The sequence below is a fragment of the Labeo rohita genome, chromosome 7 (assembly GCF_022985175.1).
Source record: "Labeo rohita strain BAU-BD-2019 chromosome 7, IGBB_LRoh.1.0, whole genome shotgun sequence".
NCBI classification, from domain to species: Eukaryota; Metazoa; Chordata; class Actinopteri; order Cypriniformes; family Cyprinidae; genus Labeo; species Labeo rohita.
Window position 1 is genome coordinate 40,253,424 of NC_066875.1, and position 20,975 is coordinate 40,274,398.

At 36.0% G+C, this 20,975-nt stretch overlaps 1 protein-coding gene across 1 annotated transcript; it reads left to right on the forward strand.

The window, feature by feature from the left end:
• The first annotated feature begins 7,311 nt into the window (after positions 1-7,311).
• On the forward strand, positions 7,312-19,407 carry peli3 (pellino E3 ubiquitin protein ligase family member 3). Its single transcript, XM_051114728.1, has 6 exons — positions 7,312-7,484; positions 10,316-10,445; positions 10,774-10,875; positions 13,150-13,371; positions 16,145-16,333; positions 18,608-19,407. The coding sequence occupies exons 1-6, from the start codon at positions 7,312-7,314 to the stop codon at positions 19,223-19,225; spliced, it is 1,434 nt and encodes a 477-aa protein (XP_050970685.1). The 3' UTR covers positions 19,226-19,407.
• Positions 19,408-20,975: the final 1,568 nt, after the last annotated feature.

The following is a 20,975-nucleotide window of genomic DNA, read 5'->3' on the forward strand; positions in this document are numbered from 1 at the left end:
CGGGTCATGCTGTCTCGAGTAAATGAGCAGAATACGAGCAATGCCATTACATAATCTTGCTTATAATATTAGTTTCTGAGGTGTACAATAATATGGAACGTTTATAGAACAGATCAAGAAAAAATGACTTTCACAGGCACTGTTGTAAACCTAAATTGCACAGCAATGTGGTAAAAGCTACATCAAAAAATGTTAAGTGAACATTCAAAATTAAGAATGTAATTTAGTTTGTTTGGATGTTTTGTCATGTAAAATTTTCATAATTGCTGAGCTAGTTTTGTTAGTGTGTTTAGCTTGTTTGAATAACAAAATTGAAAAGCATTAATGACACATCCAATAAGCTCACCTATATGACTTTTTTTTAAAACAATGAACAATTATGAATGGTTACAGTAAGTTTGCCTCATAAACATTTAGGTATTAAGTATTTGTTCTTCATGAGGTAGGAATTACATGTTCAATCATTCTGAAGACCAAATTTCCCATTTACTTGTCTGACAGCATACGTGACATTAATATATGTATTAAGAAAAGAGGCTTTGATGTCTCCTACACTTTTTGACTGCAAGTGCTTTTGTATGGATATGGAATAGTCTTAATAATTATTTTGATTTCCAGTAAATATCTTACACAATATATTGCAAATTTAATGGAGAAGAATAATGACCCAGAAGTTTTAAGTAAAATTTAGACATAATATATTTTGCTTGTCAAGGAAATTAATGTTGTTGTAAGGAAAACAAGACAGTGATTAAGAAAATTATTGTTTTTCATTGTGGACAAAGTCTGAGAGGAGAAATTTCTCAATTGTCATTCTGTTGAGAGGGATGATTGTTCTTGTTTGGCAAAACATATCATTAAACAAAAAAAGTTCTTTCTTATTACTTCCTAATGTCTTAAATTAAAATAACTGATGCTTAGTGGCAGACTCTTGCATGAATGAAGATTTTTAATTAGAGAATGAGACATTATGGAGGTTGGGAAAGTACAGGGTAGTTTCACTTGATCTAAATTTGCTTGTGTTGTGGGATAATTAGTATATGTCAGTTTGTTGTGCACTGGTAATGTTTTCTGAATAATATTTTGAGTAGTGCTATTATACTTGAAGTGCATATCCCCTGTTCATTCATCTTATTTATTTCTTCATTGCTGGTTTTCTTTATGTGCTGCATAGTATTTCCTTTTGGCATGTTTCATTCAAAAACTATAAACAAAACATCTTTGCAATGTCACATAGGTGACCCATATACGAGTTTGCTGACATGCATCTGCAAATGCTGATGTGCCGTTTAAACAGGAAGAGTGTAAATGATAGAGCTTCTGCGGAGGTCCCTGCCTCTGAAGGTCACTATCAAGTTTCACAATCACGGGGAGATGATGTCAACGTGTTCTCGCACTTTCTCTCATTTCCTCCCTTTTGTGGTTGCAGCTCTTTCCACTGCTCGCCCAGACAGGAGCAGCGGGGTCAGACAGCACTGTAGGACACTCACTCCATCATGAGTCGTACACACACTCACACACACCTGCTGCAGACCATGGCTTCACAGCACACTGCAACAGACAACAGCTATGACGGCCATTCAACAAGCTGCAGCTGACTACAGACTTACACTGACAGAGATAATGACATTATACGGTACAGTGAGCAACACTGTTATAGATGGTGTTTTCGCATTAATTATGCAATATGCACCATTGTTGCACTGGTGCAGACCGCAGTCTATAGCAGATCTCAGCTAACAGATAGATGGTGTTATTTTGTTAAAAGAGAATGTGATAGACAATTTGACGCTAATGTAGTACATAGTGTACTGTGTATACAAGAGATTTGCATCCTGGTTTGGTGGACAAATATTACATTAATTTAGCCTAATGATTTACAAGGCAACAATCAACAAATTTATAAAGTACTAAAACATACAAAATACACTGTTTTTGGTTTTTGTTTTTTGTTTTTTTAGAAATAGCAGGGATGCATTAAATTGAAAGTGAATGTAAAAACATGCATAAAGTTATAAAATATTTCAATTTTCTATTTTAATAATAATAAAAAAAATGTTTCTCAAGCAGCAAATCAGCATATTAGAATGATTTCTGAAGGATCATGTGACACTGAAGACTGGAGTAATGATGCTGAAGATTCAGCTCACAAGAACAAATTACATTTGAAAACATATTCAAATAGAAAATTGTTATGTTAAAATCTATAATTATACTTCATAATATTACTGTACATTTGATAAAATAAACGCAGCCATGATGGGCATTGAAGAATATATAGCAGAGTTACAGATAGAAAACAAACACGAACAGTCACTCTACAGACATTTTAAACAGTATCTAATAGTTATTGCAAACTATAATACATAAGTAAGAATCTGTAAGGAGTTTTTGCAATACTTTAGAATGATTTCTGGAAGAACATGTGACACTAAAGACAAGAAAATTCAGCTTTGCATCACAGGAGTAAATTACATTTGAAAGTATATTCAAATAGAAAACTGTTATGTAAAAATCTATAATTATACTTCATAAAATTACTGTTTTTACTGTATATTTGATAAAATAAATGCAGCCATGGTGGGCATTGAAGAATATGTAGCTGAGTTACAGATAGAAAACAATAAACAACAGTCACTCTGCAGATATTTTAAACAATATCTAATAGTTATTGCAAGATACACAAGTAAGAATCTGTAAGGAGTTTCTGCAATACTAATTATAATCTATAATTATATTTTACAAAGTTACTGTTTGACTGTATATTTGATAAAATAAATGCAGCCTTGGTGGGCACTGAGCAGAGTTACAGATAGAAAACAATTACTAACAGTCACTCTGCAGATATTTTAAAGAATATTTAATAGTTATTGCAAACTATAATAAATAAGTAAGGATCCGTAAGGAGTTTTTGCAATACCTTAGCAGCAAATCAGCACATTAGAATGATTTCTGAAGGACCATGTGACACTAAAGACTGGAGTAATTATGCAAAAAATTCAGCTTTGCTATCACAGGAGTAAACTACATTTGAAAATATATTCAAATAGAAAACTTATGTTAAAATCTATAGGTATACTTTACAATGTCACTGTTTTACTGTATATTTGATCAAATAAATGCAGCCTTGGTGGGCATTAAAGACTATATAGCAGAGTTACAGATAGAAAACAATTACCAACAGTCACTCTGCAGATATTTTAAACAATATCTAATAGTTACTGCAAACTATAATAAATAAGTAAGAATCCGTAAGAAGTTTTTGCAATACTTCCGCAGCAAATCACATATTAGAATGATTTCTGAAGGACCATGTGACACTAAAGACTGGAGTAATTATGCAAAAAATTCAGCTGTGCTATCACAGGAGTAAACTACATTTGAAAATATATTCAAATAGAAAACCGTTATGTTAAAATCTATAATTATACTTAATAATGTTACTGTTTCTACTGTATATTTGATCAGTTAAATGCAGCCATGGTGGGCATTGAAGAATATGTAGCAGAGTTACAGATAGAAAACAATGACCGACAGTCACTCTGCAGACATTTTAAACAGTACCTAATAGGTATTGCAAACTATAATACATAAGTAAGAATCCGTAAGGAGTTTTTGCAATACTTTAGCAGCAAATCAGCATATTAGAATGATTTCTAAAGGAACATGTGACACTAAAGCCATGGAGTAATGGTGCTGAAAATTCAGCTTTGCTATCTCAGGAGTAAAACTACAAAGTTATGTTAAAATCTATAGCTATACTTTATAATGTCACTGTTTTACTGTATATTTGATCAAAAAAATGCTGCCTTAGTGGGGCCTCATAAGGCAGAGTTACACACAGAAAACAATGACAGACAGTCACTCTGCAGAAATCTGAAACAATATCTAATATTTATTGCAAACTATAATACATAAGTAGGGATTAAGATAAAGTGAGGAGGTCAAACCTTGATGTGATCAGAATGAGTAAGGAGTTTTTGCAATAATAACTTAATGACTGTATACTAAGAAAATGTTAACTTAAAAATTAAGTCAAAATGATTATTTAACATCACTGAATCAACCTAAACACATAAAGTTACACCAACAAAATTAAAGGGATAGATCATGTAAAAATAGTTCCTTACAGTGAAAACTGAAAGTTACCATATTTTACTACTCATCAAGTGTACAATAAAATATTAATTTATGTTAAAATAGTTTTATTACATGAGAAGAGAGACTGCTGAGAAATATCATACTAGCTGTGTAGGAAATTGCTTGTTATACATTTAACCCCAGATTGCTGGCATTGACCAATCAGAAGCAAGTATTCCAGACAGCTGTGCAATCATAAACAATAACAGACCACTGTAGACACTATGAATACATAATAGTATATATCATTGCATTTATGAGATGCCATCACTTTGAGCTTACTCCAGCAGGCAATACTACATTCTGCTACCTATACAAATTCACTTTGCTACAGGATGCCAAATGTGTGAAAGCATAACACCAATACTACTGTTTGCAGACAGAACAACAATGCAGACAGAAATTTTGCAGGCGTACGAGCATTGGAGATGTGTATTGCAGAAAAAAGCAGCTCAGACAAAACCGCGAAATAGCTAATGATCTGCTGAAAAGCAGATATAGATTTTGAAGAATTAAGTTTGGCAAGGCTGGACTCGAGTAAAGCCTCATAAGTTATTCGTGAGATCATTTCCTTGTGCGTGTATATTTAGAACTCACTTCATCTGGCTCCTGATAGAGATGGATGAGGCAGACTCGCTCTCTGTCTACCCCGCTCACACTCATACGCTCGGTCTCATGCGCCGCACTCGCTCACCCCGCTGCAGAGGCAGCAGAGAGGATTGTGGGAATGAGGAGAGAAGGTGACGGGAGATGATACAGTAACCAGGGAGGACATAAAATCAGACCGGAAGGAGGACGTGGTGATCTGAGAAGTGGAGATGAAGAGAATAAAGAAGATATTAGAGGTACCTGCACTGTGGGACCCAAGTCTTTTAATAAAGGCACCAGAAGCCAATGAATTATTGATAAGCTGCCCAATAATGTGCGGAGAACAGTTCGAGCTCGAGTCAGTGCTCGTCATTTTATTATACAATAAGCCACTATGCAGTAAGGTTGTTGTGTCTGGAAAGATTTCATTCCATAATAAAGCATCTCGTCCTCACCACCCCTTGCATTCCTGTTGATCTCCCTCCCCATATCTCTCTCGTTCCCTCATTCCTCCCCCAGGTTGTGGGCTGATTAGAAAGTGCGTGGCATAGAACAGGCAATCCATCACCTTGCCAAACCTCAGCACTCACACACACACGCACACTGTGTTTGTTCATCCCTAGTAATCTTGTGTTATCTACAATCTGCTGTTTTGTAAGCACTCTATATGTATTACACCTCTACATACCCTTCTCCATCCCGCTGGCCCTCCCTGCTCCTCTCCTCTCCTCTCCTCTCCATCACCTGCACCACCATGCTATTTCTATTTTTGTCCTCTCTCAGTTTTCCCTCCCTCTCCTTACTCACCCTCTCAGCCTCCGGTCCACCTCTCACCATTGCACACCCACAGTCATGCAGTGCCTTAATAGCGCAGCGATTGGCTCATCTGCGCTGTCCGTCATCTCTAAACCAGTCAGCTTCCTGTGGTTTTGCACTCAGTTCAGATTAATTTGCTGCATAAGGGAGCCTGAAAGAAGCAAATGGACATATAACCAGTTGATAATGTTTTACATTTTACAAAAAAAGCTTTACATATTTTTTTAATGTTGTGTTAATTTAGTGGACCATTATACATACAGTTGCAGAACTGCAAGACGCTTATCATTTAAAAAATAAAAGTGATTTTAGTGTGTTTAGTGTGCTGTAGACTAGAGGAAGCATCATCCAGATATTTTCCACAAAACAAAATAATTCTGAAATAAAGCTGAAATAAAATATAAATATAAATATTAGATGAGAACGTTAATGAAAATTAGAATTTTTTTTCTTGGCAACTAACTCAAATAAAGTAAGTTTAAATAGTGTTTTCTCCTTCTTTTCTTGATATTTAGAGCCAGTTTATCAGGTAGATAGATAGACGACAGACAAACAGACAGACATACAGATAGATGACAGATAGACAGACAGACACAGATATATAGATGGACGGACAGGCAGATAGATAGATAGATAGATAGATAGACACAGACAGATAGATAGATGACAGACAGACAGACAGAGATGTATAGATGGACGGACAGACCAGATGGATAGATGACAGACAGACAGATAGATAGACAGACAGATTGGATAGATTACAGACAGATAGACAGACAGATAAACAGATGGACAGATGACAGACAGATGGATAGATAGATAGACAGATGACAGACAGATGGATAGATAGACAGACAGATAGATAGACAGACACAGACAGATAGATAGATGACAGACAGACAGACACAGATAGACAGACAGACAGATGACAGGTGGATAGATGACAGACAGACAGATTGGATAGATTACAGATAGACAGACAGAAAGACAGATGGATAGATGACAGACAGAAAGACAGATAAACAGATGGATAGATGACAGACAGATAGATGACAGACAGATGGATAGATAGATAGACAGATGGATAGATGACAGACAGACAGACAGATATATGGATAGACAGACAGATGACAGATAGACGGATAGATAGATAGATAGATAGACGGACAGACAGACAGATGAATAGATGACAGATAGACAGATAGATTTTTGCCTAAATAACACACATTGAGTACTCAGAGCAATGACAACACCAATTTATCTGACAGTCAGTATTGAACCTTTGAAATGCCACTGCTGTGATTGTGTTCCATTAAGTCTTTATGAAAAACAACAATGAAGTCCTTTGCGTTGGAGCAGTTGACTGTGTTTGCAGAGAGGTTGTTATTCTCCTGGGATTGGTTAAATCTCCTGTTCCCGACAGGTTGTCAATTGATGGTTGGCTGCTTGTTGACTTCAAAACACTGCAGAGACAGCCACACTATCTCAGGCTGTCCTCACAGGATCAGCTGTTACATAAATACATAACAGCTGATCCGTGATACGTCTGTTATTGTTTTTACAGGTGGAGTAACCGACAGGGGGGAGGGATGGGATGCAGATAAGAATCGTACTGTTTTTCCATTTCCTATCCCTGTAGCGCTTATTAGATAAAGTTGTCATTTCGCTGTGAGAAAACAAGCAAATGTGCTGATAAACAATATCAATCTCACATTTTTCCCTTCACTCTCTCTTTCTCTCTCATAGCTGTGAGTCGTTTTTGTGGATATGGTTTTGGAAGGGAGCTCCGAAGCTCTTTGCCCTCCTCCGTCCCTGGAGCTGCGCCCATCATGCAACAAGAACCAGCCTTCTCCTCCTCTGGGCTCAGGATCGCAGTCCCATGATGCTCTCTGCCCTGAGGACAAGGAGCCCATCAAGTATGGGGAGCTGATTGTACTTGGGTAAGAAAACGTCCACAACAATCCTAGGGAATGATGTTAGTTAAAGGATGAAGGTTAAGCTTTACATTTCTATAGTTCAGATTAGCTCTTTCTTTCATAATAACACAATAGAACTTAAAGAATAGTTCATTGTTGCAAAGAAACAAAATTATTCCAAAAAAGATGTTGCAGATTATTAAGTATTTAAATGGATTGCATCTGAACATATTTAGTTATGAATAAACAAAACCTTTGACATCAGCAGCACTGAGTTTATCATCATTCAGGATCAACTGTACCCACACTCATTAGAACTGTACCATACCGTCTCAGATTGGTGAAAACCCATTTATCTAAATTACAGCTCCTCCACTCAGCCAGCGTTTTGCTGAATGCAGGAGTTCAGTGGGAGTTCAAGGGTAAAATTACCCTCAAATAAATATGACTTCAATTAACATCTTTTCTCGCAGATGAATGAATGCCACGTCATCCGGGCCAATTGGCTCCCCGGTGTACCTGCGGCTGGTTTTCCTGACTTATCTTTAGATTTCAGCTGCGGATGCAAAACACTTCATTTGACTGCCAACAAAGATGTCATTCAAATCACACAGTCATGGAGCAGAGCAGAGCGATGAATGTTTCCAGTGCCAAGAGGGGAAGAGGGTTTAACCCTTAAGCTACAAGAAATGGAAAAGAGAAAGCACATAATGGTGTTTGTATCATTCGCAAAAGTGTTACACATAATGTTTTTTCAAGAAAAATTAAAGAAAAAAAATCTAATATATGTTAAAAATTGTGCCTTCAGTAAAATTTGACAGAAATGTTTGATGACTAAGCTTCTGTCTACATATTAAATTGATCAAAAGGGAAAGTATAGACTTATTAGAATTGTTCCAAAAATTGTATCTCAAATAAATGCTATTCAATATATTTATTATATTTTTATTTCAACAGTAAATGCTGTTTTTTAACTTTCTATTTATTAAAAAATCCTTAAAAATCATCACAGAACTGATGTTTTCAGCTGTGATAAGACAACATTTTCTTGAGCAGCAAATCAGCATGACCATGTGACACTGAAGACTGGAATAATAATGCTAAAAATTCAGTATTGCATCACAGGAATAAATTATAATTAAAAATATAATATAATAGAAAGTAGATGGAAACTAAATAGAAATTAACAATTTCACAATGTTATATTTTATCCTGTGTTTTTGATCCAATAAATACAGTTTGGGAAAGCAAAAGATAAATAAATAAATCTTACCAACCCCAAACTTTTGAATGGAATTGTATATGATATAATCAGCTATAGTATTTCCAAAACACAAACATAATATGTGACCCTGGACCACAAAAGCAGAAATTTATTCATGAATACATCTGAAATAAATAAGCTTTCCATTGATGTATGGTTTGTTAGGATAGGACAAAATTTAACTGAGATACAACTATTTGAAAATCTGGAATCTGAGGGGAAATATTGAGAAAATCACCTTTAAAGTTGCCTAAATAAAGTTTTTAGCAATGTATATTACTAATGAAAAATTAAGTTTTGATATATTTGTGGTAGGAAATGTACAAATTATCTTCATGGAACATGATCTTTACTTAATATCCTAATGATTTTTGCCATATAAGAAAAATCAATAATTTTGACCTATACACTGTTTTTTTTGGCTACTGCTATAAATATACCCATGCTACTTATGATTGGTTTTGTGGTCCAGGGTCACATATGACAATTTACATTTGCACAGAAAATTAAGTAAAGTAGCCTGTAACACATTGACATTATTGTGTTATTTAGCACATCATCAAAAATGAAAACATTGTTTTTGGAGACCAAGGGCCAGATTTACTAAACAGGCCAAATTAGCGTGAGACTACAATCCCACAGAAAGTGTCAATGGGAGTGGAAAGGTCTAGGGGGATAAACTGTACGCAAAATTAATGTGCACAGACGCAGCCAGATAATTTCCATAATGACCAATGCAATCAGGCTGCAAAAGCAGCGCAATTTAGTTACAAACAAACAGCCGTTCATAATTACGTGCAGAAAATCTACTAATAACACAGGTTCGAAATGGGTTAAGACTTGCTTTTTTGGGTGTTAAATAATGGTGGAGCTCCTCTATACAGGGAAACTCCTACAAATGCGTATGCAGTAAGTTTAGCCACGATGATAAATGTGTCCATGCCTTTTCATCACAAATTTTTCATTGTGTGTCTTCAGTAAATCCTGACAGTAGTTTTTTAATGCCAAAAAAGGGTTTGCGCTGGCGGAAGCAGTTTATAAATCTGGCACTAAGTATGCTAGTTCAGTAAAATAGACAAAAATACACTATTTTAAAATATGTTTTCATCACAAGATACTACAGCTGAAACAAACAAAAAAAAAATTTAAATGTAAAAAAAAAAAAAGACTGCCTCCCAGTGAGATGAAAGGAGATAGAGAGAGCTCATTTAAGTGTCTGGACTATTGATCGTTGTCTAGATGAATTATAAGATGGCTTCGCCTCCTCATTGACAGCCTCAGAGAGGCCTGCATCAGCCATTTTGTGGAGGGCTCATGACTCCTGTCATAGTATCAACGGAGAGATAGATGAATGCCATTTAATTATTTTTAAGTACACGCCAATGCTCTTAAGTGAAAACAAGTGTTGCCTAGTTTTTGTCATCCCCGAGACAACAGTCTGTTCTCAATCTGTCAGCTCTATCAAAATCAGTCAGCGGGTGAGGTGCTGCTTCTAAATTAAGCACCAAATGTGTTTTTGATTAATTCATTCTTTATTGTTCAAAGCATTCGCTAAACTCAGATTGGACTATTGTGGTTTTGTTATATGCAGGCACAACGGTTCGCTAGCTAGCGGGGACAAGGGCCGCAGGAGGAGTCGGCTGGCCCTTTACAAACGGCCCAAAGCCAACGGCGTCAAACCTGATGTCATCCACAACGTCTCCACGCCTCTGGTATCAAAGGTGACAGCGTTTGCTTAAATTTCTTACAATTTCCATGCCTATGTCTTAATGCAAACAATGATAGGACAAGATACTTTACCTAAAACATTTTTTTCATGGCTTCCAAAAGATGTAAAATCTGTTCCAACATAGGTGTCCTCTTGACCCACCCACTAAATTCTGTAAGAGTCATTGCGTAACATTGCAACCGACTGGGTGTTTTGCCAGTATATTGCATAAGGTTAGGGAACCTGAAAGTACCTTATGTTCCTCTGACTTGTTTAGGGATGAATGATGCAACAAAGGCCATTAGTCAAAGAGTTGTATGTGAGTGCGTGTGTGTTTGCAGGCCCTAAGCAACAAAAGCCAGCACAGCATATCCTACACACTGTCCCGGAGTCATTCTGTTATAGTGGAATATACACATGACCCCAACACTGACATGTTTCAGGTGAGCAAAGCATCATATTTAAAGAAGAGAGGATTCTTTCATTTAAAGGATTAGTTCATTTCCAGAACAAAAATTTACAGATAATTTACTCTCCCCCTTGTCATCCAAGATGTTCATGTCTGTCTTCAGTCATAAATAAATTGTTTTTTGAAGAAAACATTTCAGGAATTTTCTGCATATAGTGGACTTTTATGGTGACCACGAGTTTGAACTTCCTAAATGCAGTTTAAATGCAGCTTCAAAAGGCTCTAAATGATCCCAGCTGAGCAATAAGGAACTTATCTAGCTAAACGATCGGTTATAACCTCAAATGCTTAACTTGTCTAGCTCTGCGATGTGCATTCGTATTCTGTGCACTCCGGGTCAAGACAGTTAGGGTAGGTCGAAAATCTCCCATCTTATTTTCTCCTCCAACTTCAAAATCGTCCTACATTGCTGCAGAAGTACCAACCCAGTGTTTACAAAGTGAACGTGCAAAGGTGGTCAGACACCCTTTACCAAAAAATGTAAAACAGAGATGTAGGGTGATTTTTAAGTTGGAGGCGAAAATGAGATGGGGAGTTTTTCGACATAACCTAAGTGTCTTGAACCAGAGTGCACAGAGTACGAATACACATCGCAGAGCTAGACGAGACGAGCATTTGTGGTTAAAAAGTGTATAAATTGTAAATCTTTTTAGAAAACAACCAATTGTTTCACTAGATAAGACCCTTCTTTCTTTAGAGCCCTTTGAAGCTACATTTAAACTGCATTTTGCAAGTTCAAACTCGCTGGCACCATAGAAGTCAACTATATGGAGAAAATTCCTGAAATGTTTTCCTCAAAAAACATAATTTCTTTATGACTGAAGAAAGACATGAACATATTGGATGACAAGGGGGTGAGTAAATTATCTGTAAATTTTTGTTCTGGAAGTGAACTAATCTTTAACTGCCTGTTTAAATATCTTTATTGAGTTAAACATGCAAATTAATTTAAATTTGTTTAGTATACAGCCTTAATGGTGAATATCGTTACCTTTCTATATTTCTGGCCTTTGTGATGTAAAATGTCTTTCTTTCTCAACAAACCTAAAGGTCATTTCACCCAAAAAATAACATTTTGTCTTCATTTATTCACCCTTATGTCATTCCAAACCTAAATAACTTTCTTTCTTCCTCTCTTGAGATACAAAAAAAAAAATTTTTTTAATAATGTACTGGTTAGTGATGCATCAATATTAGAAATCTGGCTGATAACAATAAGCTGGTAACTTTACGGCTGATACAATAAGTGGTCGATATTAAAATGATACATTATTTTGTTAAAAAAAAAAAATTAGGCATAAACACATTATAAAGTGCAGCATGAAAGATGAATATTAATTTTGAGGTTGTTTAACTGTGTTATTAAATTATTATCAGTAACAAAGATTACATTTAAGTAAGCATTATGAAGGTATCAGTGTAAAAATAGGTTGAAATGAGCATGCACAATTAATATCAAATATTGTTTTATACCAATAAATACCAATAAAAAAAATGTAATTATAGTCTGTAGGGTATATACACTACCAAAAATATATACACTATTCAAACGTTTAGGGTCAGTATAAATCTCTTATACACACCAAGTCTGCATTAATTTGGTCAAAAATACAGTAAAATCAATAATATTGTGAAACTGTATGTATTTAAAAATTTAATTTATTTCTGTAATTGGAACAGCTTTTTTGATTCTTTGATGAATATAAAGTTCAAAAGAACAGCATTTATTTGAAATCTTTTGTAAAATTATAAATGTCACTTTTGATCAATTTAATGTATTCTTTGTGAATAGACATTTTAATATCTTTCAAAACAAAAAAAGTGGTTACACTTTATTTAAAGGTGTCCTTGTTACTGAGTACTACTTGAACTTATGGTTAGGGTTTGGTTTAGGGTTACTTGCATATAATTATTCATAATTAATTGTTCATATAATAGTGAGTACATGTAACGTGTAAAACAAGGACACCTTAAAATAAAGTGTTACCAATAAAATCATACAGACCCTAGACTTTTCAAGGCTAGTGTGCATCCCTATAGTACACGTTGCTCTTTTCCATGGAATTACAATGAATGGGGGATGAGCAGCCAGTACATTATTAAACATATTTTGTTTGGCTTCCATGGAAGAATGAAAGTCATGTGAGTTTGGAACAACATGAGGAAGAGTGGTTGATCAAATTTTATTATTGTTGAGTGAACTAATGCATTGATATCTCACTTACTGTGGTTGTTAATGTGTCTACAGATTGGCCGTTCCACAGAGAGCATGATAGACTTTGTGGTGACAGACACAGCGAGCAGTGGCGGTGGAGGACAGGGGCAGGGGGGCGCGAATGGAGAGGGAGGACAGTCGGCCCAGAGCACGATCTCCCGCTACGCTTGCCGCATCATGTGTGAGCGTAGTGCTCCCTACACAGCACGAATATATGCAGCAGGCTTTGACTCTTCCAAAAACATCTTCCTTGGGGTGAGTCATAACAGGCTATTGAGTCATAGCCACGTTTACTAATGCAGAATCTTTGCCAAAGTACAGAACAAGACAACACAGCGCAATAGGATTATTTACACTGACATCAAAAAGCAACACAGTGGAAAGGGACACATTATTTTCCTGCTGTTTTGCCTGTTAAAGTCTGTTTATATTGCCTTAACAAGCAAAACAAATCGGTTCACAGAACATCCACGTAGAATGTCAAATAAAACTTCAACCTAGTAGTTTGTCTATTAGATGTAACAAGATTGTTACATTTTTTGAAAAGTCTGAGTGGTTTTTACCTGTGTAGGACTTGTTGATACTGGGATGTTATGAGTGGTCGCAAGGGAATCGCTGTATGGTTGCTGTACGGTCCACACCAAAGTCATATAAAACCTTAGAATATCAATATAAAAATGTTAATATATTAAATAGAATTAAATAAAATTATAATAAGAAGCATTATTATTAATACCTGAGTGCCAATAATAATTAAGCACCAATTTGAAGGATCATGTAACACTGAAGACTGGAGTAATGGCTGCTGAAAATTCAGCTTTGCATCACAGGAATAAATTACTTTTTAAAATATATTCAAATGGAAAACACTCATTTTAAATTGTAATAACATTTCAAGATATTAATGTTCTACTGCATTTTTGATCAAACAAATGTAGCCTTGGTGAGCATAAGAGACTTCTTTAAAAATATATACTTAAAAAAAGTACACAAATTACAATTTTTGCTGCCAGTGTATAATAAAATTCATACATTAAAATATTTGGATTTCTAGGACTGTAAAACAAAAGTAAATATCTTAATAAGGTTGGACAATCATGGACATTTCTAATGTAAATATAATTTTTTTCTAGTGTTTTATAGGTTCAGAGCCTTGTGACAAAAGCTGCAAGTCTGATTGCTTAGAAAAATGTATCACACCTATCTTCAACAAGCATGATTTAAATATCATTGCTGTCCACGGTACAAACAGAGTTTGATAAGTTATTTAGTGTAGGGTTGTTTATACAGGTTTGTTGCCTTAGCAGACGCCACTAATTATATACAGTAAATCTATATTCACAACATTAATAGAAACATTTTACATCACAGACTGATATTAATATCAGTGTAAACACATACAGTATAGCTCCTTGTAAAATCGTTTAAAGGGACAAAGGTTTTGCTTGTTCATTCAGAAACAAAAATGTAAAAGCAGATAACATCCATCATTTATTGAAACACAAGAACATGCAAATCCAAAAAAGAAAAATACTGAATTCTGCAGATGCATATCATTCATAACAAACGGCAGGTACATTATGGAGCTTTACTCTTCCTGCTGTCACAACTGAGATGCTCAAAGGGATAGTTCACCCAAAAATGAAAATTCTGTTGTTATTTACTCACCCTCGTGTCGTTCTAAAACCATAAGAACTTCGCTCATTTTTGAACCACACATGATATTTTTGATTGTTTTCTGACCCTGCATAGACAGCAATGAAACTACCACGTTCAAGGCCAAAAAACGTTAAAACAGTGCATGTGACATCAGTGGTTCAACTGTAATTTTAAGAAGCTATGAGAATACTTTTTGTGCACAAAGAAAACAAAAATAACAACTTTAATCAACAATTTCTTCTCTTCCTTCAGTCTTCGACACGTTTACGACAATACCACACATGCCATGAAGGCTGACACGAAAGAGAAGATTTTTTTTTTCTTTGCACACAAAAAGTATTTTCTGCACTTAATAAAATGACGGTTGAACCACTGATGTCACATGGACTATTTTAATGATGTCCTTACTATCTTTCTGGGCCTTGAACATGTCAGTTGCGTTGCTGTCTATGCAGGGTCAGAAACTCTAGAATTTGTGTTTCTAAGATGAATGAAGGTGTTATGGGTTTGGAATGACATGAGAGTGAGTAATTAATTACAGAATTTTCGTTTTGGAGTGAACTATGCCTTTAAGAATTTCATTTGTCAGGTGTAGTCAGTGGGATACAGTGTATTTTCTAGTATTTTCTAGACTTTCACTGTATGGATAAAAATGGCACAAGGGTGAGTAAATGGTGACAGAATTTTAATTTTGGGTGAACTTTCCCTTTAATTATTGAGGAGATATAGATTTATGCCCCTTATACAAAATCTTTCATACACCGAGCAAATGGAAGTAGATTTTGAATGGAACACTTATTTAATCCATTACCGTTAGTACTCTTTCATTCCAGGCCTTTTCAAATAGTGACCTTAATATTTGCTTTGCCCTTGATAGTAGCTAACTTAATAGTGGAGATCTACGCTTTCAAAAATACACAGACACCTGGAGGACAGTAATGGTCCAGTAGCCGGCGGTGATGCATGACATATCAACACGCGGCTACGGCCTCATACAAATGTCCTTGACAGGCTCTCTGCCCACTGCTGTTCTGTGGAGGTGGAAAGAGAACGAGAGAGAAAGAATGGATACTGTATTCTAGTCGGGTATAAATATTTCAGACTCCCACTGTATAATGCAGCACCAAGTAGTAGGTGTGTTGTGTAATAGCTAGTAGCTATAAACGGAAAGCCTACAGTGTCTGTCTGTACATTATAATCCTCTAAGCTCAGTTAGTCAGTGATTTATTATATAACACACAACATACATGTACATTAAAAGAGAACCGATATTAATCTGACAGTAAGCCATGACATGTTTTGATTTCGCTCTGAGTTCATCCTGATACTGTAGAGATTAGTAAAATGCTCTGATATGCTTTTTTTCTAGGAGCGAGCTGCTAAATGGAGGACCTCGGATGGTTTGATGGACGGACTAACAACCAATGGGGTGCTGGTAATGCACCCAGCAGGGGAGTTCGTATCTGAGCCAGCTCCAGGGGTGTGGAGGGAGATCTCAGTATGTGGGAATGTTTTCGCCCTTCGAGAGACACGGTCCGCACAGCAGAGAGGAAAACTGGTGAGAATTTGCTTTAATCTCTGTAATGAACCGCCAGTAAAAATGTTTCAAAGGTACACTGCAGAATTCTGGCTTCTCTGTGGACATCTATGGATGAAACTTGAAAAATTGCTGATTTCTTCAGTGGCCACATCACACAGAAAACTGAATTTAGTGAATCATATTTCATAGAAATTCAACACAGTTAGTGTACTTCCACTATGGTTGACAAAAGTGAATTTATTAAATATGATAAAATACACTACTGTTCAAAAGTTTTGTTTTGGGTCAATAAGATATTTTTTTATTTTTATTTTTTTAAGAAATTAATGCCTTTATTTAGCAAGAAAGCATAAAGTTGATCAATCTTTTCTTGACAATAAAGTTTTATATTATTACAAAACATTTGTTTTTTTTTTTACTTTCTATTGATTGACAAACCCTGAAAAAATGTGTCATGGTTTCCAACACTAATATAGGGTTTGTACAAGGTGCTTAAAGAGCTTGAAGTATTTAAAGACAATGTATCTATGAAATGAGTGTTTAATTTTTTCTATATATATATATATATAAACACTCACTTTCACTCACAATTCATGCAAATCAAAAAACAAAATACTTTTTCACTTATTTCAGTTCATAAAACGAGTAAAAACAAAAACAAACAAATAAAAAACTAATAAAACAAAACTAGTTGCTAAGCCAGTAGTAATAGTACTGACAATGTCATGTAAACATGGCTAAAGACATGAAAAGAGGAATACATAAACTGAATCAATTTCATTTTTAACTGAATCAAAGTAATTTAAGCTGGAACCGCTCCGATTGCTGTAAACTTGTGACTTCGATCAATCATTTCAAGCAATTCACTAGCATGTAGTGATGGGTGAAACTATGTTTTTTGAAACCACAAATCAATTAAAGTATTGTGTTACAAAATGATTTACTGTTTTGGATCGTGTATCGCAAATCATTTGATTGAGATCTGGACTCCAGATTGCGTATCGCAAATCATTTGATTTAGATCAGGACTTCGAAGAGGGTTCGCAACACATTTAAATTAGATTGGAACTTCGCATATCGCAAATCATTTGATTCAGATCGGGTGTTTGGAGTGCGTATCGTGAATCATTTGATTTAGATCGGAACTTTAAAGCGGGTTCATTAATCATTTGATTTAGATCGAGACTTCAGTGCAGGTTTGCAAATCATTTGATTCAGATCGAGACTTCGGTTCAGGTTTGTGATCATTTGATTCAGTTTGGGACTTCAGAGCGAATCTAATCAGAAAAAAGTATATGCAAATACAAATTCCTTAAGATTAAAAAAAAAAAAGAATTAACCATGGTTTTAATTAGAAAGAGAAGACATTGTTTGATAAGTGAGATCTCTGATTGAAGTCCTTGAAAATCAAAAACGTACTTGAAAAGTCCTTGAAAGTCTTGGAATTTCATTTTACAGTATCTGTACGAATCCTGCTGATAATACAAAATGTTTCTTGAACAACAAATCAGTATATTAGAATGATTTCTGAAAGACCATGTGAAACTGAAGACTGTAAAAATGATGCTGACAATTCAGCTTTAAATTACATATTAAAATATATTTGTACTAATTTGTACTAATATTTCAAAATATTACTGTTTTTTTTCTGCATTTTTACATATTCACATAAATGCAGCCTTGGCAAGTTAGAGTGAAAAAACAAAAAATCTTACTGACCCCAAACGTTTGAACAGTAGTGTATATAAAACAAATACAAAATGGTTTAAGTGGCATCTCAAAATATTTCTGTTTGTAAGGCCTTTATAAACTTGAAAGCTTTAAGGCTTTTAAAACTTATAGTTAAGTTACTGTGAACTTAGCTTCTTACTTAGTTTGCTTTCTTACATGAAAATTTAAATTGGACTACCTCAATTCTAATGCAAAAATTTAATTGGAATTAAAAAATGTTGAATTCTGTACTAAATGGTGCACATTTCTTTTTTTTCTTACAAAACCATAGTGTATATTAAGCAAACATTTTTGACATTAAATGTTAAATGTACATTTGACTAGCTGAGTGTCTGAAGTAACATTCGGCTTTATCATTTGCTGAATGGCACAAATGAGTGCAATGAGTTGGAAATTATGGCACATTAGAAGGTCAGTTCACCCAAAAATGTAAATCCTGTCATCATTTATTCACCCTCTTGTCAATCCAGACCTGTCTGACGTTGTTTTTTCTGTGGAATACAATAGAAGACATATTGCAGAATGTCTTAAGTGATTGCACATGTGTTTTTTACCTCACAGGTAGAGAACGAGTCAAACATGCTGCAGGATGGCTCTCTCATCGATCTCTGCGGGGCCACTCTGCTTTGGCGGACCCCTAGCGGTCTTCATCACACCCCGACTCTCAAACAGCTCGAGTCTCTACGCCAAGAACTAAACGCCGCCCGTCCTCAGTGTCCTGTGGGTTTCAACACGCTCGCTTTTCCCAGCCTGGCACAGCGCGCCACCATCGACAAGAAACAGCCCTGGGTCTATATGAACTGCGGCCACGTGCACGGCTACCACAACTGGGGATTTCGTAAAGAGAAAGCTGGATCATCTGCGGTGGCGTTAGTTGGGGGCGGAGGCACAGCTCCGGCTACCACAGGAGACCGAGAGTGTCCCATGTGCAGAGGGGTGGGTCCCTACGTGCCCCTCTGGCTTGGGTGCGAAGGGGGCCTGTACCTGGACGCGGGGCCCCCCACACATGCGTTCTGCCCCTGCGGTCACGTGTGCTCGGAAAAGACGGTGCAAGGTTGGAGTCAGATCCCACTGCCACACGGAACGCATGCCTTCCACGCTGCTTGTCCTTTCTGTGGAACGTGGCTGACTGGGGAACAAGGCCACATTAAACTCATCTTCCAAGGGCCGGTCGACTGAGAGGAACAGCTGCCGTGTGGAAAGCGAGACTGAAACGGAGAGTTTGGACTGTGGAAGATGCAAAATGAAAAAGGACACAAAATTAAGAGCTTGTGAATAAGGCAAGGATGACAAAAAGGGAATATACTTTGTGATGCAGAATGTGTAAATAAAAGTGATGAAATAAAAGTTGAAAAACATGAGCGTTGTGTGTAAGAAGAAGTGAATGGAAACTGCATACATTTGCATTTGTAAGAGCTTCATGCAAGGCTTTAATTTACATAATGTGTAATGTTGACAAAGCATCTGCAGTCAGCTTTCGGCAATGGAGTAAAACGAGTCACATTTCATCACTAAATCACATTGAAAAGTAGAATTATAGGAACATTAAGACTTTTTGCATTGTTGCAAACTGACAAAGCACATTTTCTCCTTAATTCTTCATTACCATATTAAGTCTAGACATTTGAAATAAGCCATTATTTTCACTGCCCATTCACATCAAGAATAATACGTATCCACCTCCATTTAACACGAAAGTAATCCTATGGGTGAGACTTCCAGTTCATCACTTCATCATCATTGATTCATCATCGGTTTGGTCAGTTACCCTAATGTGCGTCTGTACTGGAGATACTCGGATGTAAACAACAGCATGGATTGCACAGTTAATCTACTACTGAATACGTTATTCTGCTAATTTATAATGTCTAAACCACGGGGGGAAACGTGTGGAAGCGGCAAAATCATATAAAGAAGGACTTAAGAAGCAGGTAAGGGCGCTATATTTTGACAAAGTAAAGTTAATAGGTGGTAAAGATATGTACGTGCAATATTAATTAGCCTAATATTTCACCTACCTGACATGATAAGAACAAACATGAATGTTGTCAAGACTCTTGCCCTGGAAATCCTGGTTCAGGTTGGCCAACCACAAACGCCTGTTGTTCCTCAAACAGTTTTTTGCACTCTTCTTGATTTGTTATAACTTTTGGCAGTCTATAGAACTCCAAATGTTTTTCCTGGTCCGCCCGATTAGTTACAGCCCAAAACATGACAATAACTAACTATTTTTAGCAGGAAAAATCAACCAAATATGCGAGTTGAGTTCCGCCATTATGGCAGATTGATGACGCATCGTGAAAATAAGGAGAATAACGACGTGCAGGAAATGACAAATGGCTATGACTCACCAATTTGCAATTTCAAGCAGTAAAATTATCTGTTTTGTACAGCTAAAAACGCTGAGACCGGAAGCCAGACCCATAGAATTTACAAATGGCCGCGCCCACTCTTACGGGAAGAAAAAGGTGGATAGCTGTGATGTGGATTCTACTATTATTCTAAATTTAGAACGGTTTTTAAAAACAATATATTTATCGTTAACATTATAATAATTCCTGTCAATCTATCTATGTGTATAAAAAACTATAATGATCTTCCTTATGAGAGTGGGGGGCATTTTTATTGCAAATAATCCTAAAAATAGGAGCATCCTTATTTCTTTGCTTCTGCGGTGTTGTGAAATCTTACCGAGGCATGTATTTGACAGTGAGATTCACCTAATCAGCAATGCAAAATTCTGTGCTAGAGAGAAACTAAAAGAATAATGAAAAGCAAAAAAACAAAGGCAATGCTATCAACCAGCTCTCAGCTATAAAACAACAACAGTTTAAATTTAGCATCCACGTGCGCGTGCATGAACTACACAGGAACGCTCAGATCTCTTTACATTGTCAGGGTCTCAGTTTTGTGGTTGTGATGAGCTGGC

Coding starts and splice junctions, on each gene's coding strand:
- peli3 (XM_051114728.1), top strand. CDS start 7,312: ATGGTTTTGGAAGGGAGCTCCGAAGCTCTTTGCCCTCCTCCGTCCCTG. Junction 10,446..10,773: donor CCACGCCTCTGGTATCAAAG/GTGACAGCGTTT, acceptor GTGTGTTTGCAG/GCCCTAAGCAACAAAAGCCA. Junction 16,334..18,607: donor CACAGCAGAGAGGAAAACTG/GTGAGAATTTGC, acceptor TTTACCTCACAG/GTAGAGAACGAGTCAAACAT.